Source organism: Hemicordylus capensis, chromosome 2 (assembly GCF_027244095.1).
Source record: "Hemicordylus capensis ecotype Gifberg chromosome 2, rHemCap1.1.pri, whole genome shotgun sequence".
NCBI lineage: Eukaryota > Metazoa > Chordata > Lepidosauria > Squamata > Cordylidae > Hemicordylus > Hemicordylus capensis.
In genome coordinates, this window is record NC_069658.1 from 39783742 (window position 1) to 39806756 (window position 23015).

General features: G+C 42.8%; 1 protein-coding gene across 8 annotated transcripts in view; it reads right to left on the reverse strand.

The window, feature by feature from the left end:
* Nucleotides 1–358: 358 nt before the first annotated feature.
* The window catches only part of LOC128343627 (uncharacterized), a 34488-nt gene continuing 11831 nt past the window's right edge, over nucleotides 359–23015 (reverse strand). Inside the window, exons 1-3 of one of the 8 annotated variants that reach the window (XM_053293038.1) lie at nucleotides 5334–5492; nucleotides 3565–3637; nucleotides 359–1992 (exon numbers count right to left, since the gene is read on the reverse strand). In XM_053293038.1, the coding sequence (XP_053149013.1) occupies nucleotides 747–1976 (1230 nt within the window). In that variant the 5' untranslated portion in view covers nucleotides 1977–1992; nucleotides 3565–3637; nucleotides 5334–5492 and the 3' untranslated portion in view covers nucleotides 359–746. Of the gene's footprint in view, nucleotides 5493–10551; nucleotides 10747–23015 lie in introns of those variants that run through there. The other 7 variants (XM_053293040.1, XM_053293034.1, XM_053293035.1 and 4 more) reach the window with 7 other exon arrangements.

A 23015-nucleotide genomic window follows, 5' to 3' on the forward strand; every position in this document is an offset into this window, starting at 1 on the left:
CATAGAAATCAGCTGATACAATTCTTTTCAGAGGGAATCTTTACCCTGTTTTTAATACCGTTTTGTCCCATTTCCAGGAAGCTGTTTAGACCAAGAGCCCAATTGCAAACGCTATGAAAAACAAATCATGGCGAATACTACAGAATATAGTGGAGAACCCATTGCAATCCAGAAATGCTAGTTTTCAGATGTTTTAGGACATCTTTATGCCCATTGGTGAGACTGCCAATATTATCCACTTCACACACTTACCTGGAAGGAAGCTCTACTGAACATAGTGAGACTTACTTCTGAGGGACAGGCACATGCTTGCTCTACCAAAGAATGTTATTAATAAGATCCAATTTAGACATTGTTTGTAAAGATTTTATTTTTTATTATTATTATCTTGTTTACACAGTCAGACAGGTGTTATTGACTGGTTTGTTTTATCCAGACATCGAGTCCTTCCCAAGGACCTGGGATGCCAGAATTTTATTGTCAATTGTTACAGATATTGTTGCAGAATATAGGCTGTTCCCAATAAAGCTGCTTTTTGTAATTGGCTGATGGTGATTTCTGTGACCCCTATGGTGTTGAGGTGCTCTTCAAGGTCTTTTGGAACTGCACCCAGGGCGCCAATTATTAATTATTATTATTTGTTTACACAGTCAGAAAGGTGTTATTGACTGGTTTGTTTTATCCAGACATCGAGTCCTTCCCAAGGACCTGGGATGCCAGGATTTTATTATCAATACTGTTGGTTATTATAGATATCGTCGCAAAATATAGGCTGTTCCCAGTAAAGCTGCTTTTTGTAATTGGCTGATGCTGATTTCTGTGGCCCCTATGGTGTTGAGGTGCTCTTCAAGGTCTTTTGGGACTGCACCCAGGGCGCCAATTACCACTGGGATTATTTTGGTCTTTTTCTGCCACAGCCTTTCAATTTCAATTTGTAGATCTTTGTATTTGGTGATTTTTTCTATTTCTTTTTCTTCTATTCTGCTATCCCCTGGTATTGCTATGTCGATTATTTTGACTTGTTTTTCTTTCTTCTCGACTACAGTGATATCTGGTGTATTGTGTGGCAGATGTTTGTCTGTTTGTAGTCGGAAGCCCCATAATATTTTTACATCTTCATTTTCTTCAACTTTTTCAATTTGATGGTCCCACCAATTCTTGGCTACAGGTAGCTTGTATTTTTTGCAGATGTTCCAGTGCATCATCCCTGCTACCTTGTCATGCCTTTGTTTGTAGTCAGTCTGTGCGATCTTCTTACAACAGCTGATCAGGTGGTCCACTGTTTCATTTGCTTCTTTACAAAGGCGGCACTTGCTGTTTGTTGTTGACTTTTCTACTTTTGCTCTTATTGCATTTGTTCTTAGTGCCTGTTCTTGTGCAGCCAGTATTAAACCCTCTGTTTCTTTCTTCAAGTTGCCATTCTTAAGCCATTGCCAGGTCTTGGTGATGTCTGATTTTCCACTTATATTGTGCAAATATTGACCATGCAGGGGCTTATTTCTCCATTTTTCTGCTTGGTTCTTGACTTGTTCTTTCCTGTAGGCCTGCTTTGTTTCATTGGTGTTGAATAGTTTCTCGTTCTTGACCATTTGAAGTGCATCTTCTTCACTGTCCTTGATATATTCTTCAAGGCCTATTTTCTCCTCCTCTACTGTTTGATGGACTTGCAGCATTCCTCTTCCACCTGAGCTGCGAGGGAAGTAGAGCCTATCTACATCACTGCGGGGGTGCAGAGCATGATTGATGGTCATGATTTTCCTGGTCTTACGATCTAGCGTCTCTAGCTCTGCCTGGGTCCAGTCTATTATTCCTGCAGTGTATCTGATAACAGGTATAGCCCAGGTGTTTATGGCTTGTATGGTGTTCCCGCCATTGAGTTTGGACTTGAGGATTTTTCTAACTCTCCTGATGTATTCACTTCCAATTTTTCTTTTAACTTCAGTGTGTGCGATGTTATCAGCCTGGACTTGCAGCATTCCTCTTCCACCTGAGCTGCGAGGGAGGTAGAGCATTAATTATTATTATTATTATTATTGCAGATTCGATTTAGTACCTGCATTCTCATTCATAACTACTGTACTATTTGCCTTACTTTGTTTCTGATTCCATCACTGAGCTATTCTGCCCCACCAATTCATGTGTCCCACACATTTGATCCCCTTAGAGATTAAAACAAATAACTGATTAGAAATGAAAGCAGAGATTCTGTCTACAGTACAGCCAGAAAGTTCTCCACCCTAGGTAGACAATAATTGGACTGAATGTTGGGATACAGAAACTAAGTTAAATACAAACTGGCACAGCAAGTTCTATAAGTCTTGCTATCTCTGATAAAGGCATATTTAAAACACCTTTAAGGGAAGCAAACATACACATAAAAATAATCAGTATGTTTGAGATATGAACAAAGTTGCATGCGAACAATGTTTGAGTTGATTAATAAGGAGGCATATTACTATTTAGAAGGCCAATATTGTCATCAGAAAGTAAAGGTGTCTATGCAGCTGCTACAAATTACAGGAACGATTTTCAGTGAAACAGCATGAATGACATACCTGTTAGAGTTCTTTTTAAATACATGCAGTATTTAAAGTAGTTTAGGAGTAGACACATTGCTCACTGCCAACATAATGCAAGTGTCATGTATGGATCTGCACAAAACTTGATTTGCTGGTTTGGCTCGAACCTGAACTGGATTCAAGTCACCCCGGCCTGGTTTTGCCCTGGTTGAGCCAGACCTGGTTCAAGTTCAAACTGAGCCGGTTTGACCGGCTCGGAGCTCTACTGGTAAAGGGGCAGGAGGGCTGTCCTAAGGGTAGAGGTTGTGGGAGGGAATTAAATAGCTACTTACACGTGCCATTGATGGTGGCTGTGGTGGTGGCCACAGGGGGATGCAGTGATTCCTCCACATCCCACTGGCCTCCCCCAGAAAAGGCAGGGCCTGCAGCTGTCCGGTTCGGCCCTCTGCATACACGTGGAGGCCGTTTTAGCAACCTCCACAAATGTACACAGGCCATTTCCGCTGCAGGCACTTGTAAGTAGCTATTTACTTCCCTTCTGCCCCCTCTACCCTTAGGACACCCCTTTACTGAAAAAGCGGAATCCTCACCAGATTCCCCTTTACCAGTAGAGTTCCAAACCAGCTCAGTTTGAACCAGGCCTGGTTCAGTTTGAACATGGACCAGATGAGGCCAGATCAACTCTGAACCCATCAAACCTGGCTCAAACTGAGCCAGGTCACATACCTCTAGTGTCTATGCGTCTGATCTATCTTAATCTGAGGCAGACTCTGAGACAGAGTTAGATGTCTCTTTCTCTTGAAACCCCTCTTCAAAAGGACTGTTTGCAACAGAACCTTACTGAAGCAATATCATTGTCAAGCGATCATCCAGATCTTTGTGCTTTACCTTGCTCCTACATAGACCCTATATTCCTGCTTTTGATCTTTGCTTATTACCTGAACTGTTACCTTGCTCATGTGCAAATCTGACCTCTCAGATTCCTGACCTGATTGGAAACTGCTTTACCTTGCTCTCATGTAAACCTGACCTCCTGGCTTCTGACCTCAGCTTAGTGGCCTTGATTTATACTTCACTCGCTTGTTGAGTCCTTGCTGGCAGACCAGCACTGCACAGCCCTGCAAGACATGATAGCAGGCAGACTGCAAAACAATTCTAATGTTCTTCAAAAATTAATGTGCTTAGAGCACACACAGTTATGAGTATTTTTAGCATACTTCCCAGTAGGCTTATGAGATCACCTGGAATTCTCTGTGTGTGTCCCCATCCATGTGTCCATGTGTGTCCTCCCCCCTTATCAACTTTGCAACACCTGGACCAATATGAATCGAATTGGGTACAGTTGTAGGCACACATAGGGACACTTCAATGGCGTAGTCTGTGATGATGTCATCCACCCCAATTCAATATGGTGGTCGCATGGACGTCTGAGGTGCAAGCAGGCTAATTTGTGGATTGTCTAACCCATTTGAACCAAATTGGGTACAGTTCAAGTGAGTAACACACAGGGAAACCTCAGTGGTGTTGTTTGTGCTGTCATCCACCCTGATTCAAAATGCTGGAACCATAAACTTTTATTATTATTATTATTTATATCCCACTCTTCCTTCAAGGAGCCCAGAGCAGTACACATGGTTATGTTGATCCTCACAACAACCCTGTGAGGTAGGTTAGGCTGAGAGATACGTGACTGGCCCAGAGTCACCCAGTGAGTTTGATGGCTGAATGGGAATTTGAACTTAGGTCTCCTTGGTCCTAGTCCAACAATCTAACCATTACACCTTACTGCTAACTTGTGAACCACTTAACCGATTTGAACCAAATTTGCTACAGATGTAGGGACACCTCAATGGCGTAGATTGTGAGGATGTCATCCACCCCAATTCAAGATGGCAGGCACATAAACTTTTGAGGCACAAGTGCACTAACTTGTAGACCCCAATTTGAACCAAATATAGTCCAGTTGCAGAGACAGAGAAAGGAAAGTAGGCTGATTAGTTCTTACTAGAACAACTTGTTTTTTAATTTTAAAAAAAGTTCAAGAATGATGACTTAATGCTCAGCAAATCTATTTTCTTCTACAAGATTTTACATTCTGGAGCCAGCTGCAAAAAACCCTTTTACAGATTAAAAACATTCTTGTGGTTTGCAATTAAAATATGCCATGCAATGAAAGGGTTGCCATGGTTATAATCCCTGTTTAGTAAATAATGTGGGGGGGAACATTGGATGGCAAAAACAAAATTTAGTCTGATACAGAAAGCAGCCTCCACTTCTGGGTTAGCACTTCCTTTTGGTCAGGGGACAGGGACACAGAAAAACAAATCTTTGTCAAGGTGCCAATCCCAGGGCTGTTCCAGGAGCAGGTGGCACAGGTCTTCCTCAAGCTCAGATTCTAGTTCTTCCCACCATTTTTCTTCTGGGGTGCTCAGGTATAGGCATCATGTCTAAGGAGGCTGAACACAAGAAGAGCCTTCTGAATACCTTGAGACCTCCTCTCCTCCAAAAAGAGAGTGAAAACCCACTCAAGTGACACAGTGGGATGTTGCATCCAAATGTGGGGAATCTTTCCCTAGGAAGTTTCAGGGGTAATCTCAGAGGACAATCTTGGAAGAAGAGCATTTCCAGGTACATTCAGTCTAGCACAGATTTTCCCCTCTACATAATTTCCAAAGCTAAACACATTTTGGAACATATCCCAGTGCCATGGCCAAGTGAGACCACTCCCTCACTCCCCAAGAATTCCAGTTTGGTGTATTTTTTAAGCCCAGCTCAAGCTTTCTATGGAGTTCTATCCAAATTTATTTGACTTACTGATGCTGTTGGAATGGGCCAACTCTGCCAGTTAGAAGACAAACAGTAAACCTCACCAGATAATAACATGGAACTAGCCGACCCCGCATAGAGCATCTGTGCACTCTTTGGGGCCGGCAGTTACCTCTCTCCCCCCTTCTGCCCCAGTCTCTGCTTCTGGGCCCAGCCACCTCTCCTCCCCACTACCACTTCTGCCCCCCCTTTCTTTCCCCCCTCCTGGGCCTTGCCTCCAAGGCCAGGCCGGGCCCACCACCTATGGCCTCCACAGCCAGGCCACCGCCGCGGCAACCAATCCTCCTGGGTGCACTTCAGCCAATCAGGCACGTCCGCTGCCAGCCAATCAGCTGGGCTCTGGGATGTACATTCCAAGGCACACCCAGGAGAATTAATGTAATAGATGTTTCCAAAAACAGACACCTCCATTGCTGCATTAGCTTATTCAGCTGTCATTCCAGTGGACTAGGAGGGTTCAGAGTGTGGAAACAACCCTAAGGGTGGGGTTTCCAGGCTTTCTTGGCCATGCAACAGCCTGCATAACTAATTCTGTATTCAAGGACAGTGTAACTTCTGCAGATCCTCATGTTTATAAGATCCTGAAGGAGAGAATGAGGAAAACCTTCATGGCCTTGAGAGCAGACTCCTCTGGCCTTGTTGCTGGTGTTACTCTCCTATATTGTGGCAACACATGGCTTCATAACTGCAATTATAATCCTGGATTTAAATCCTATTTGGCAAACTTGCCCTGCTCAGATTCAAAATTCTTCAGAGCACCATTTGACGTAGTGCTGGTGGAAACAAAATGCAAGTCTTGCTTATTGTGAAGATAGCAAGACAAAGCAAAGAAACCATTTAGATTTTCCAAGCCTGAGTTCAAGCTCTGAACCTGCTGAGGTTCCAAAATGAGGTGGAGTGCAGCTAACTTACACTGAAAGGATCTTCTGCACAAACCTTAATTCCAGTAAGGTAAGTAGTAGCAGATTCATCACAAGTTGGGCTCTCTTCCCTGCCCTCCGCTCCACAGCCAGATGGGGGTACCTTCAGCACTGCAATCAGGTGATAAATATCCACAGCAGGCTATGGTTGGAGACTACATCCAAGGGGCACACACTGACTGTAGCTAGACAAGAAGCTCAGGCAGTTCACTGACCCTCCCAGACTAAAGAAACCCAGTTAGGCACCAAATGCTTCTATCAGTATCCAGCATTTTGTAGATATTAAAACAATATAACCTGTTCCAGTTTCACAACAAAGTTAAAAGGGGTTTTTTAACAGTACCCCGATGACCTCCATAGTTCTATCTCCATAGTATGATCCAGCCACAGGAGATTCTTCAGGCTTATCAGATGCCAGTACAGAGCACCATACTGACATCAGTCCCCAGGGAGTTAAAAAAAAGATGGCTCATTTGAGAACCTGGAGGTGGTGATATACTCAGACATATCGTCATCAGATTAGCGTTCACACTCAGGGGAAAGACACAGACATTAAAAGATTTACTCAACATTATGGTATTGCTTTGTAATAATGTGCTTTGCTTCAAATGAAAAAAAAAATGAGTTTAAACTATCTGGCACTGTGTCATTTTAGTTGTTTTCCTCTGGTATCCCACAATGTTGTGCCTTTTCTTCTTCTTGAGTTGGCCAATTCAAAAAGTTATCTTATAGCAAAGTGCAGGTAGCTTACATAGTGGTTGACATGTTCCGCAGTGTATCAGCAGGGCGAAATAGGAGCCTCTTTCTTGGATAAGGCTGCCTGGAAGTTCACATTTCTAATATGCAAGACTTCAAGCTGTAGAGTCCCACACTCATGTCTTGGGCTACCTTGTTGAACTCTATATAGAATGCTTTTTATTCCATATTTATTGTGCTAAATCAGGGTTTCTCAACCTTGGGCCCCCAAATGTTTTTGGACTGCAACTCCCATCATCCTCAGCCACAAAGGTAATGTCTGAGGATGATGGGAGTTGTAGTCCAACAACATCTGGGGGCCCAAGGTTAAGAAACCCTGTCCTAAATGATTTCCTACTAACTTTCTGTTACCTGTGCCAGTTAATTCTTAAGGAAGATACCCTGCTTTTCTCCCCACTTTTTCCCCTAAAATCTATGCTACTAGCTATCCCATAAATTAGTATGATCGGGGACTTTATATAAAGCAATTATATGTGTTTTAATAACTCCTATGCTAAACTGATCACACAAATGATGCCTTTTCATTAAGAAAAGTAGCTACAGGGTGGAGTCCAATGCAGGGAAGTTTAAGATGATGGTGTAGTGGTTTATGTGAATTAAAAAGGGATGACAGATAGAAGTACTGGATACTGTCAAAGCAGCATGGTGATCCTGTCATGGACCTGTTTTTGACATGGAACTTGGACCTGCAGATCCAGATGGAGCACTGTAATCTACTTAACCAAACTAGGTCTCAATACAAGAGATTATGAGAGCAGGTGGAAAATAAAGGCAGCAATAAAAGTTTGGGCCAGAGCTAAACAGAGCAGAAGAAACTAGATGTTTCATACACTAAATAAATTATAAGGATGTTAGACTATAGATGCAAGTATATCTAACTGAAAAGGCATGCTTATGACTGCCCAAGCATTTTTAGCAACTGCTCCCATATACTCACCTATTCTGGGCACTAAATGGGGGGGGGAAGCAGAAATGTATTGAATAAAATGTAATTGTATAAAGTGTCCTTCACCATTGCTATTCAAGTTACTTATTGGGGGTGGGGGCAAACAGACTGGAAAAATATTTAATTTAAACCTAATATAGGCAGTACTTATTAGGCAAAAGTACTGTTAGTATTTTTCAACATAGTGACAACTAGTTGTTTCCACAGCATAGGCAGATAGATGCACTGAGGTAATCTATGGCCTCCATTCTGACCCATAGTATTATGCAACTTCTAAAATCTGGTTTCCAGGATAATATGGAGAATTTCTTGGTAATTTATTTATTTATTATATTTTTATACCGCCCAAAACTTTATTATATTATACAGCCCTAAACTACTTCTCACGGAAACCTTTGTTCTTCAGAGAAAACTCAGTCATGTCACTATTTGAAATCAGTGAGATTGGGCATCTTTTTCAGAGACAAGGACATAACAGAATTAGTTTGACAACTAGTAAGTAGGATCAGTCTCTCAATTAGTAAGTAGGATCAATCTGCAGGTCCAAGATTACAGCAAATTGTGTCAACTCTTCTAAAAAATGACATAAAGCATTCTGAAACATTATGTGTGTGAACATGCCCTCAAAGCAAACAGAACTGCATTCATGAACACATCTACAGGACAAAGTCCTGTGTGAACTGCAGCACAGGACTGATGTAATCCATTTGGCTTCTGGCAAGATAATTAAGAACCGATGTTTAAAATGGCAAGTGTACAAGCAAATACAAATACACAAAACTAAACAGTGTTCGCATAGCAGAGCATTTGGTATAGGTTACTATACCTATATAATTTTCTTTTCCTCAACCCCATCACAAGTGATCTATATTAGAGTATTTCTTAGCATTCTTAATATTTTGCAATTCCCAAAAGACTCCTAAAAGGTTTGGTTTTGTTTGTTTGCAGTGCACTGGGTCACAGATCCAGTCAACTGCAGTTTCAGGCTAATTTTTTGCTTGGGTAAACAAGTTGTTCTAGTAAGAACTAATCTGCCTACTTTCCCTTCACTATCCCAAGTGCACTAAATTTGGTCCAAATTGGTTCGTCAGTACACAAGTTAGCCCACATGTGCCTCAAACATTCATGTATCTGCATCTTGATTTGGGGTGGATCACATTATCACAAACCACGCCTTTGAGATGTCCCTGTGTGTCCCTACAACAATACCCGATTTAGTTCATATTGGCCCAAGCATTGCAAAGTTTATGGGAGGGCACACTCACGGAATGCTGCGTGATCTCATAAGCCTACTGGAAAGCAGGCTAAAAATAACCACTTTTATTTATTTATTTATTTATTATTTATTATTAAAACTTTTATTCCGCCCTTCCAAAAGGCTCAGGGCAGTTTACATTAAAACACCATTAAAATCAATTAACCAATTAACACCATTAAAATCAATCAACTTTTCCAGTGGGACAGTACAGTGTTGAGGAGCCAGAGGTTTTCTTGTCAAGTACCTCAGTGCCACTGGCTCCTCTGAGACCCATGGAGGATAATTTGTACCTAACTATCCAACGGCATAAAGTATGCACATGAAGGAGGATTCTCAAGCTTCCCTCATGAGGCTAAATGTAAGTATCTATACATAAGAAAAGCCCTGCTGGATCAGGCTCAAGTCCTATTTAATCCAGCATCCTGTTTGAAACAGTGGCCCACCAGATGCCTCTGGGAAGTCCCCAGGCAAGACCTGATTATGTGTTGTGTGAAAAAGTATTTACCTTTGTTGGTCCTAAATTTCTTGGCAATCAGGCTCATGGAATGACCCCTGGTTCTAATGTTATGAGAGGGGGAGAAAAACTTCTCTCTCCTCACTCTCTCCAAACCATGCATGGTTTATAGACCTCTATCATGTCTCCCCTCACATGCCCTTTTTCTAAACTAAAAAGCCCCAGGTGTTGCAGCTTTACCTCATAAAGAAGGTGCTCTAGGCTCCTGATCATCTTGGTTGCCCTCTTCTGCACCTTCTGCAGTTCTATGATGTCTTTTTGAGGTACGGTGCTGAGAACTGTATGCAGTATCTAAATGTGGCTGCACCATAGTTTTGTATAAGGGCATTATAATATCAGCAGTTTTATTTTCAACCCCCTTACTAATTATTGCAAGCATGGAATTGGTCTTTTCATAGCTGCCACACACACTGAGTCAACCCTTTCAATAAGCTGTCCATCATGACCCCAAGATCCCACTCCTGGGCAGTCACCAACCACTCAGACCTCATCAGCATATAAGTGCAGTTGTGGTTTTTGACCCCAATATACATCTCTTTACACTTCCTTACATAGAACTGAATTTGTCATTTTGTTGCCCACTCACTCAGTTTGGAGAGATCCATTTGCAGCTCCTCACAATCTCTTTTGGATTTCATTACCAAAACCAGTTTGGTGTCATCTACAAATTTGGCCACTTTGCTGCTTAACCCAACTTCTAGATCATTTAGGAACAAATTGAAATGCACTGGTCCCAGTACATATCCCTGGGATATCCCACATATCCCACTACTTACTTCACTCCATTTAGAAAACTCTCCATTTATACCTACCCTTGTTTCCTGTCCTTAAACCAGTCACCAATCCACATGTGAACCTGTCCCCTTATCCCATGACTGTGTAGTTTTTTCAAGCATCTTGGATGAGAACCATTGTCAAAAGCTTTTAGTAAGTCCAGGTATACTATGGCAACTGGATCATCTTTATCCGCACACCTGTTGACACTTTCAAAAAACTCAAAAAGGTTGGTGAGGCAAGATTTATCTTTGCAGAAGCTATGCTGGTTCTCCTTCAGCAGGGCCTGTTCTTCTATATACTTAACAATTTTATCCTTAAGAATGCTTTCCATCAATTTGCATGGAACAGACGTTAAGCTAATCGGCTTGTAATTTCCAGGAACGCCCTGGATCCCTTTTTGAAAATCAATGTTACATTGGTTACTTTCCAGTCCTCTGGTACAGAGCCTGATTGTAGGGATAAGTTATATATTTTTGCAAGGAGGTTGGCAATTTCACATTTGAATTCTTTAAGGACTCTCAGGTGGATGCCATCTGGCCCTGGCAATTGTTAATTTTTCCAGAGAGTTTAGAACATCATCTCTCATCACTTCAAACTGGCCCAGTTCTTCAGCCTCCAAGCCTGAGAAGTTTGGTTCAGGCTTAGGTATGCTCTCAGTATCCTCTGCTGTGAAGACAGATGCAAAGAACTTATTTAGCTTCTCTGCAATCTCCATATCCTCCTTAATAATCCCTTTCACTCCTTCATTATCTAATGGACCAACTGCCTCCCTGGCAGGTTTCCTGCTTCTGATGTATTTAAAGAGGTTTTTTGTGTTATTTCCCTTGCTGCTTTTAGCTAAATATTACTCACACTCTCTTTTTGACTCCCTTATTGTCTCCTTACATTTATTTTGCCAGGGTTTGTGTTCCTTTTTGTTCTCTTCATTTGGGCAGGCCTTCTAAATTCTGAAGGAAGTCTTCTTTCCCTTTATAATGTCCTTGGCTTTATTTGTTAACCATGCTGGCATCCTCCTGGATTTGGTGCTACCTTTCCTCCTTTTTGGTTTGGTGATACCTTTCCTCCAAATGGGCTTATAATGGGCTTCCATTATAGTAGATTTAAATTGACTCCATGCATTCTGGAGCAAAACAACTCTCCTGATTTTTGTTTCCAATTTTCTTTTCACCTAACTCATTTTAGAGAAGTTTCCTATTATAAAATTCAAAGTGTTTGTCTTGGCAATTCATATTGCCAAGGACGTTTGAGATTTTGGTGGCAAAATATTCCTTCCAAAAGTGCAGAAGGTAGCACATTTAGTCAGGCCAGAGTAAAACTGAGACAAAGCTTAGGGAGGGTAAGATTATAAAGATAATTAGCTGGAGAGAGGCTCTAGGGTTTGCTACAACCTCACAGTGTGTGATTCTGGCTCTATCATTTTGGAGCACAATATCCCATACATGCAGAAGAATTAATTCTTTGGCTTCAAAGGCTTATGAAACAGATCTGAGATCAGAAAATCATAGCTCTGAAGTTTCTTTTCCACCACATGTTCCAATTGGAGGAGAAATTATTCATTAAGGTAAGTATGGCGAAACCAAAAGGGCTATAGTTTAGTTTAATCCAATAATTTAAAATGAGCAGCCAAATACGAGCTTCAATTGAAATTAACTTCATTTTGATTCTGATTGTGGTGTTTGAGGTACAATGTGGAACACCAAGGCTCTAAGAAACTTGGACTATACCACATCCAGAGATTGAAAATTATAATGTATGCATTATCAGTTTCTCCATGTCAGCATCATCAGGAGAAGGCATAACCTCCCGAAATGCCTGCCTGGTGGCAGTGATGGGCTGGATGAGAGGTAACAAGCGGAGGCTAAATCCAGATAAGATGGAGGTACTTATTGTGCAGTCTCAGAACTCAGGAGATGATTTTAATCTGCCTGTTCTGGATGGGGTCACACTTCCCCAGAAGGAACAGGTAGATAGTCTGGGGTGCTTCTGGACACAAACTCTCCGTGGTGTCCCCGGTTGAGGCAGTGGCCAGAGATGCCTTTTATCAGCTTTGTCTGATATGCCAGCTGCATCCATTTCTTGAGATAAATGACCTCAGAACAGTAGTACATCTGCTGGTCACCTCCAGATTTGACTGCTGCAATGTGCTCTATGTAGGGCTGCCTTTGTACGTAGTCTGGAAACTGCAGTTGGTCCAGAATACGGCAGCCAGATTTGTCTCTGGGTCATCTCAGAGAGACCATATCACTTCTGTCTTAAAAGATCTACACTGGCTGCCGATAAGTTTCCGGGCAAAGTACAAGGTTTTGGTTATAACCTATAAAGCCCTAAACAGCTTGGGGCCTGGGTATTTAAGAGAATGACTTCTTTGCTATGAACCGCACTGCTCATTGAGATCATCTGGAGAGTTTCGTCTGCAGTTGCCACTGGCTTGTCTGGTGGCTACTCGGGGACGGGCCTTCTCCATTGCTTGCCCGAGGCTTTGGAACACACTTCTGGCTGAAATAAGAGCCTCCCCATCCTTTTACAACTTTTTAAAAGGCAGTCAAGACACATTTGTTCACCCAGGCTTTTAATTAGACATTATTTTAACTGTGTTTTAATAGTTTTAACATTTTACATTTTAATGTGTTAATCTTTTCATTGGTTTTTATTGTCTTGTAAACCGCTCAGAGAACTCACATTTTGGGTGGCTAAAAATGTGATAGATAGATAAATAAATAAATAATAACAGCCCTACTGGACCAGGCACAAGGACCATCCAGTCCAGCACCCTGTTTTACACAGTGGCCCACCATATGCTGCTGGAGAGCCCACAGGCAAGAGGTATGTGAATGCCCTCTCTCCTGCTGTTGCTGCCCTGCAACTGGCATTGAGAGGCATCGTGTCTCTGAAGCTGGAGATGGCGCACAGCCACAGCCACAGCCACCAGACTAGCAGCCATTGAAAGACCTGTCCACCATGAATCTGTCTAAGCCCCCTTTAAAGCCATCCAAGCTGGTGGCCATCACCACTTCGCATGGCAAGGAATTCCATAGATTAATTATGGGCTGTGTGAAAAAGTACTTCTGTTTGTCGGTCCTAAATTTCCCAACCTTCAGTTTCATGGGGTGACCCCTAGTTCTAGTGTTGTGAGAGAGGGAGAAAAAATTCTCTCTGTCCACCCTCTCCACAGGTAAGCAGTCTGGGAGTGGTTCTAGAGCTGAACCTCTCTCTGGTGTCCCAGGTTGAGATGGTGGCCAGAGGTGCTTTTTAACAACATCGGCTGATATGCCAGCTGCGTCCCTTTCTTGAGATAAATTTCCTCAGAACAGTAGTATATCTGCTGGTCACATCCAGACTTGACTACTGTAATGCGCTCTATGTGGGGCTGCCTTTGTACGTAGTCCAGAAACTGCAGTTGGTCCAGAACGCAGCAGCGAGGTTGGTCTCTGGGTCATCTCTGAGAGACCATATCACTCCTATCTTAAAAGATCTACACTGGCTGCCTATAAGTTTCTGGGCAAAATACAAGCTCTTGGTTATAACCTATAAAGCCCTAAACAGCTTGGACCCTAGGTATTTATGGGAACGTCTTCTTCGCTATGAACCACACCACCCATTGAGATCATCTGGAGAGGTTCATCTGCAGTTGCTACCGGCTTGTCTGGTGGCTACTCAGGGACGGGCCTTCTCCATTGCTGCCCCAGGGCTTTGGAATGCACTTCCAGCTGAAATAAGAGCCTCCCCATCTCTCACAACTTTTAAAAAGGCAGTCAAGACACATTTGTTCACACAGGCTTTTTATTAGATACTGTTCAATTGTATTTTTAATAGTTTTAACGTTTTCAGTTTTAAATTGTTGTAATGTGTTAACCTTTTTATTTGTTGTTTTTATTGTCTTCTTGTGAACTGCCCAGAGACTTGCATTTTGGGTGGAATACAAATGTGCCAAATAAATAAATAAATAGAATACCCCTAAATATCTCTATATGTTCACCTCTTCTATTTCTTGTCCATTAATCTGCCACCTATGTTTGAAAAATTTCTTGGTGAATATCATAAACTTAGTTTTTTGATAATTAATTTCTAATCTTTCCTCAGAACAATTGTCAGCCAAGGCCCTAGGAGCTCTACACAGACCTATTTCAAAAAAGGATAATATTACTATATCATAATTAATGTTTATAAGACTGCTGCAATGATGACTTGGTACTGCTCCAATCACTACTGTGATATCTGTTTTCTGTTCTAGTAATCTTTGTAATTTTTGGTTTTATATTTGGTCAATGACCGTAAATAAAATTTACTATTTACTATTTCATAAGAACATAAGTCTGGGGGTGAGAGGGAAGTACCTGCATGTTGACTGGAAGAAGGAGTTGACCATAGTGTGATCAAATTCAGCATACATGTTGGGAGAGAATCACCAGGGAAGTCTAACACAGACACTTTGAATTTCAGAAGAGGAAACTTCTCCAAAATGAGTATGGTGAAAAGAAAGCTGAAAGGGAAAATCAGGAGAGTCACTTTGCTCCAAAATGCATGGAGTTTACTCAAAACCACAATATTAGAAGCTCAGTTAGATTGTATACCAAAAGGAGGAAACCCTAAGGTACCACTAAGTCCAGGAGGATGCCAGCATGGCTAACAGGTAATGTCAAGGAAGCCATAAAAGGGAAGAAGACTTCCTTCTGAAACTGGAAGGCCTGTCCAAATGAAGAGAACAGAAAGGAACACAAACTCTGGCAAAAGAAATGCAAGGTGACAATAAGGGAGGCAAAAACAGAGTTTGAAGAATGTTTACTTAAAAGCATCAAAGGAAATAAAAAAAAATTCTTTAAATGCATCAGAAGCAGAATATCTGCCAGGGAGGCAGTTGGACCATTAGACAAAGAGAGAGTGAAAGGGATTATTAAGGAGGATATGGACCTTGCAGAGAAGCTAAATGAGTTCCTTGCGTCCGTCTTCACGGCAGAGAATACTGAGCATATGCCTGTTCCTGAACCAGGCTTTTTTGGGATAGAAGCTAAAGAACAGAGTCAGAAAGAAGTGACAAGAGATGATGTTCTAAACTGTTTGGAAAAACTGAAAACTAGCAAATCGCCAGGGCTGGATGACATTCATCCAAGAATCCTCAAAGAACTCAAATGTGAAATTGCCCACCTCCTTGCTAAAATATATAACTTATCCCTGAAATCAGGCTCTGTACCGGAGGACTGGAAAGTAGCAAATGTAACACCGATTTTCAACAAAGGATCCAGGGGCAATCCGGGAAATTGCAGGCCAGTTAGCTTAACATCCAATCCAGGCAAATTGATGGAAAGAATCCTCAAGCATAAAATTGTAAAGCACATAGAAGAACAGGCCTTGCTTGGAGAGAACCAGCATGGCTTCTGCAAAGGTAAACAAATCATTTGGAGTTCTTTGAGAGTGTCAACAAGTGTGTGGATAAAGGTGATCCAGTTGACATAGTATACCAGGACTTCCAAAAAGCTTTTGACATTCCTCATCAAAGACTCCTGAGAAAACTTAGCAGTCATGGAATAAGGGGACAAGTACTTGTGTTGATTGCTAACTGGTTAAAGGACAAGAAATAGAGGGTAGATATAAATAGAGAGTTTTCACAATGGAGGGAAGTAAGAAGTGGGGTCCCCCAGGGATCTGTACGGGGACCGTTGCTTTTTAATTTATTCATAAATTATCTAAAAGTAGAGGTAAGCAGTGAGGTGGCCAAATTTGCAGATGATACAAACTCTTTCGGGTAGTGAAATCCAAAACAGATTGTGAGGAGCTCCAAAAGGATCTCTCCAAACTGGGGTAGTGGGCGACAAAATGGCTAATGCAGTTCAGTGCTGGCAAGTGTAAAGTGATGCACATTGGGATGAAAAACCCCAGCTTCAAGTATATGCTGATGGGATCTGAGCCGTCGGTGACTGAACAGGAGAGGGACCTTTGGGTCGTGGTGGACAGTTCGTTGAAAGTGTCGACTCAATGTGCGGCAGCTGTGAAAAAGGCCAATTCCATGCTAGGGATCGTTAGGAAGGGGATTGGAAATAAAACTGCTAATATTATAATGCTCTTATACAAAACTATGGTGTTGCCACACCTGGAGTACCGTGTCCAATATTGGTCACCAAATCTAAAAAAGGACATTGTAGAACTGGAAAAGGTGTAGAAGAGGGCAACCAAATGATCAGGGGCCTAGAGCACCTTTCTTATGAGGCAAGACTACAACACCTGGGGCAATTTAGTTTACAAAAAAGATGACTGAGAGTAGACATGATAGAGGTCTATAAAATCATGCATGGTGTGGAGAAAGTGGATAGAGAGAAATTCCTCTTCTTCTCCCATAACACTAGAACCAGGGCTCATCCCATGAAATTTATTGCCAGAAAATTTAGGACCAGCAAACGGAGGTAATTTTTCACACAACTCATAATCAACTTGTGGACTTCTCTGCCACAAGATGTGTTGACAGCCAACAACCTGGATGGCTTTAAGAGGGGTTTGGATAACTTCATGGAGGAGAGGTCTATCAACGGCTACTAGTCATTGGCACTAGGGGTTCCTTTGCACGGCTTCGGCTAGTGTGCCAGCTGCGTCCCTTTCTCGAGAACGCAGATCTGGCCACGGTTACCCATGCCTTAGTCACGTCATGGCTGGATTACTGTAACGCGCTCTACGTGGGGCTGCCCTTGAAGAACATCCGGAAACTGCAGCTAGTGCAAAATGTGGCAACTAGGGTTTTATCTGGAGCTGCCCGGTGGGAGCACATAACACCCATTTTGAAAGAGCTGCACTGGCTACCAGTTTGTTTCCGGGTCCAATTCAAGGTGCTGGTTTTGATCTTTAAAGCCCTAAACGGTTTGGGCCCAGGATACCTGAGGGACCACCTGCTCCCAAGGGTTGCGGCCTGCTTGACAAGATCATCTGAGGGGGCTCTGCTCCGGGTGTCGACAATGAGGGAGGCTCGGTTGTTGTGTACGCGGGACAGGGCCTTCTCTGTTGCTGCCCCCAGACTCTGGAATGCTCTCCCGGTGGCTATTCGCTCCTCAGTTTCCATCACAGCTTTCAGAAAAAATGTAAAATCTTTGCTTTTTGCCCAGGCATTTATTTAATTCTCTGCTGCTACTCTTTATAATCTTTATTGCTTTTATGCTTTTTGTTTTAAATTTTTTAATCAGATTTGCTTAATATTTTTTCCCCACTTAATATTTTAATTGTGTCTTTTTTACCATCTTGTGTTAATTTTTTGTTTTTTTTGCTGTAAATCGCCTTGGGATTGCTTTAATGAAAGGCGGTATATTAATTTAACAATAAATAAATAAATAAAAAATAGTTGGGGGGCTATAGGCCACCTCCAGCCTCAAAGGCAGGATGCCTCTTGAGTACCAGTTGCAGGGGGGTAACAGCAGGAGAGAGGGCATGCCCTCAACTCCTGCTTGTGGCTTCCAGCAGCATCTGGTGAAACAGGATGCTGGACTAGATGGGCCTTGGGCCTGATCCAGCAGAGATGTTCTTATGTTCGTATGTACTGACAGACTTGGGATAATCTGGAAATAACATTAGTTTCACAAACATCTGAAGGGGGGGGAACCCTTAGGGGACCCAAATGCCTCCAAAACTGCCCCAATATAACTTAATGGTACAGAATATTTGTGGATTCAGAGGGCATTTAACAGACAACCAGGTGGGCAGAGCTAATGGAACTCTGGCAGTGGAGGGAAAGAGGGCTTGAACAAAATGTGTGGGGATTTTTTTAGCTTGTAATCCCTTAAGACAAGCACAACCCCTTCTGCTTCTGAAGGAGAATAGTGCCTAAAACATTAACTGTGCCCAGGCACATGCAGACCAGGGATACACTGCAACATGTTGCTGTGGCTTCACATATTGATTTGAACTAGCCAGCCAAATAGTTGTCCACAGATATTTAGTATTTCATAAAAGAGGAATGATGAGATGGGTGAGTCCTATTATTCTCATTTGTATTCTGGCATCTTTATTTTGATTCAGTGTGGCTGACTTGGCTGTTAAGATTATGTCATAGTCTTCTTAATATTCTGAAAATGTATTGTGATTTGATATATCTGCAGCAGTGTTAAGAGGTGATTACAAATTTGTGTCAGTGCTTTTCTTTTTTCTTTTAAAAATGTACTTACAATAAAAAGCCATATAAATTTATACTGTAACGTCCTTAAATTTAAGGAGGCAACATTGGCTATGGTTAAGTGTAATTAGCAATAGCAATAGCACTTACATTTATATACCGCTCTATAGCTGGAAGCTCTCTAAGCGGTTTACAATGATTTAGCATATTGCCCCCCAACATTCTGGGTACTCATTTTACCGACCTCGGAAGGATGGAAGGCTGAGTCAACCTTGAGCCCCTTGGTCAGGATCGAACTTGCAACCTTCTGGTTATAGGGCGGCAGTTTTACCACTGCGCCACCAGGGGCTATTTAATTAAAAAATAGTCTGTCCTTTTCGGTGTTTTGTGTATGGTTTGTGGGATATTGCCTAACCTAAAAGTACCACAGAAGAGCTTCTGATTTTATGGAACAGTGGAATAAAAATTCACAAAAGTGCAGCTTTGCTAAGGCAGCTGTTGTGCTCAGTTGTAATAGTAGTGCTTCTGGTGGAAAACAAAGCTGGAGAGCACATCACTTAAACAGCCCTTGGACTCTTATCATGTGGCACTCTTCTGCTCATGTGCCACTTTTTTGGGGGGGTGGGGACAGAGGCGTAACTAGGGAAAACGGCGCCCGGGGCAAGCACTGAAATGGCACCCCCCCGCCCCCCAACATACTACATTATACTTAGGTTTTTCCTCACAAGTGCCCGCCGCCGCCAAGCCAGGCCACTGACTGGCCACCATGTGCCAGCAAAGCAATGTGGGGGGGCGCAGGCGGCGCGGAAGGGACCGCTCATGGGGGAGGGGGTGCCGACGCGCTCCCTTGACTGCTGCAGCGCTGCTGCACTGAGCAGGAAACATTTGTATTGACAAAATTTTTTTAAAAAATTAAAAATATATATTTTTTGTCATGGCGGCGCCCCCCATGTGACCAGAAAAGATGGCGCCTGGGGCACGTGCCCCCCCTGCCCCCCCTATAGTTACGCCTCTGGGTGGGGATCCATGCAGAAGTACCGCAGGGCAGCAAAGGGCTGCATGAGAGCTGGTGTCTAAATCGGAACCTATCAGGATTTTTAAAAAAACAAACTTGTTCTACTTACAGCAATGTAAGAGCATAAGAGGTTTCCCACAGTGCCTTTGGGAAGCCAACAAGTGAGAAATGAAGGCATGCCCACCTTCTCTCATCATTCTCCTGCAACTGGGGTAAGGGATTTCACTTACCCCTGCTAACTTGGCAAAGAGGCGCCTTTTAACGTGGTGATTCTCTTTATTTAGCAGGGGGAGAGTAACTGGCCCTATCCACCCCCAGCATGGTACCTCCAGTGACTGTTGCTGGTGTCTATCTGATGTTTCTTTTTCGATTGTGAGCCCTTTGGGGACAGGGAACCATCTTATTTATTTGTTATTTCTCTGTGTAAACCGCCCTGAGCCATTTTTGGAAGGGCGGTATAGAAATCGAATGAATGAATAAAAATAAACTGGTATTCAGAGACATACATCTAATTAAGATCCAGTCATACATGTTACTTTTCTCTTGGGATAATTTTACAGGTACCCCTCATGGAAATACTTCAGTCCTATAACTAAGCAACAGTGCATAGTTTCCAATCTTTTCTCTTTCTACGTCTCCCTCACTAGATCAGTTAAAATGAATTTGCCCCCATTGTTGAACCTAAAACAACATTTCCAGTTCCCTGTGACAAACTTTTTCTCTAAAGCAACAGAAGAAAACTTAGCAAAGGCTCTCTAATCTATGTATAATAGCATTTGAAGCCAAGTAGAAAACACTCTGTTCTTATATTTCAGAGCACATTTTTAAAAATGCTGACTTAAAAGAAATGTAATTGTATACTCTTAAACTAATGGCATACTTGTTTCAAGTACTACTCAGATGTTGAAAATGCCTTTTTATCATCATAATTCTGAAAAAAGGACATAACCCTCTTATTGCAAAAGTGTGAAGGGTGTCAACGACCCCTTTCTACTAGCAAGATATTTTGCTCATGCCATGTGGGCTGCGCTTTCTGCAGCCGGTTTTGCACAATTAAGCCCCACTGTCAAAATACTCTCAACACAGGACAATCCAGAATAATCCTTTCTGCACCCTGTGTGGTACCTGCAACAAATCAAAAAAGCTATTAATGAGTAGTGAGGATTTCTCTCTGCCCCCCTTTGCTGCAAAGCTAACAAACTTGGTAACATTTCTGTGAGTTCAGTGCTTGATCCTAGAATTCTCCACTTCAGCCAAAGTTTCTTCCCTACTAAATGGGCAAAGAGACACCTTTTAAAGTGATGGCTCTCTTATATTTCGCAGGGGGATAACAACTGTCACTATTCCACTCAGCATAGTGTCCCACTGATAGCTGCTGCTGGGTCTCTCCAGTGTTTCTTTTTAGATTGAGAGCTATTTGGGGACAGAACGGAGCATTGGTTACTCACTGTGAAGGCTCCTTCTAGCTGCAGGGTCCAAGGGCGTCTCACGTGTGGGGCTACCTTGACCCACATGACTCCAAGGCAAGACTATGATAATTAGCTTAGCTTTTGAATTTGGGAAGAGCAAGCCCCTCCTTTTAGTACCAGAGGCGAAAGGTACCTCGAGGAGACAGGAACCTGGTATAATAAAAACTAGGTATAATAACAAGTCAAAAACCACAAACAATAAACTAAGCTACACTTCTACATATATATGTGGCATAGAAGCTATTTCAGTCCCTGGACAGAAGGCGCTGTTAAGAAGGGAGGGTCGAGTCGCCCTTGGACCCCGCAACAAGAAGGAGCCTTCACGGTGAGTATTCAGTGCTTTGTTCTCTGCTGCTCTGGGTCCAAGAGCGTTTCACGTGTAGAGACATACCACAGCCGTAAGTCCAACCAGGGAGGGTGCCAGCAACTACTGCGCAGGGAGTACCTGCACAGTTCCTCCCGAACGCTGCCTGAGCAGATGCAAAAATATCTAGTTTACAGTGCCTAGTAAAGGTAGAGGATGCCCACCAGGTTGCTGCTCTGAAAATGTCCTGGACGGGTACATTAGAAGAAAAAGCTGCTGATGTAGCTGCCCCACTAGTAGAATGGGCAAACACCTTGGGTGGTGCCCTGAGGTTTTGTGATTCGTAAACCAGAGTTATACACGCCTTAAGCCACCTAGCTATGCTCGTGGGTGCGACCAGATGTCCCATAAATCTAGGCAGGAATGAAACGAAAAGGGACTCAGAGGTTCTAATGTGTTTTGTCCGCTTTATGTAGGCTTTAAGGCACCTGCGGACATTGAGCTTATGCCAAGCCTCTTCAACCAGGTGAATCGGCTTGGGGCAAAATGAGGGCAAAATAACATCCTGAGACATGTGGAAGGGGGAAGCTACTTTTGGTTGAACAAAGGGGTCTGGGATCAGCTTTACAAGTCCTCTGAAAATATACAAAGGTTTTTATGTACAGATAGGGCCTTGAGTTCAGACACTCTGCGTGCTGAGGTAATGGCCACAAGGAATGCCAATTTGAAAGAGAGAATACGGAGTGGGATTGAGGACAATGGCTCGAAGGGAGGGCCCTGGAGAGTCTTGAGGACAGTATGTAATTTCCAGGTAGGGAAACGATGGACCACTGGAGAAGACAGGAGAGTAGCGCCCTTCAGGAAGCGTTTCAAATGAGAATGGCGACGCCTGGCACCTTTAGAGGTTCCCGATATTAGATCCACTAAGGAGGCAGCTTGGGGTTTCAAGATATTTGCAGAGACCCCTTTGTCCAGTCCATCTTGCAGGAAATGTAACAGGTGAGTCATGGAGGCGGACCCCTTGGGGAACCTGTGGTGGGCCGACCATCGCAGGAAGGCTCGCCATGTAGATTGGTATATCGTGTTAGTGGATGGGCGTCTGGATGCTAGCATAGTGTTGAGAACCGAAGCTGAGTATCCATGTTGTTTTAGCAATCGCCGTTCAGTTTCCATGGGGCTAGCTTTAACTAACCTGGATCTGGGTGCCAGACCAGCCCTTGTTGCAGGAGATCCGGCGTGACGAGAAGTGGCAGGTGGGGTCCTGTGGCTAGGTTATAGATCTCCGCGAACCATGGCCTACATGGCCAGAATGGGGCCACCAGGATGATCTGTGCTTGTAGCAGGCTTGACCCTGTGTAGAACCCGTGCCAGTATGGGGGTGGGAGGGAATGCATAAAGGAGGCCCTCCGGCCATGGTGAAGATAGAGTGTCCACTGCTTCTGACTGTTATCTCAAATAAATAAATAAATAAATAAATAATAAAATAAAATAAAATAAAATAAAATAAAATTCTATTTATTTAATACATTTCTATACCGCCCAAAACACAAGTTCTCTGAGATTCCCCTGTTGACAGGGGAATCTCATGAAGAAGCGAGGCAGATGTGTGTTTGCTGGAGTCGCAA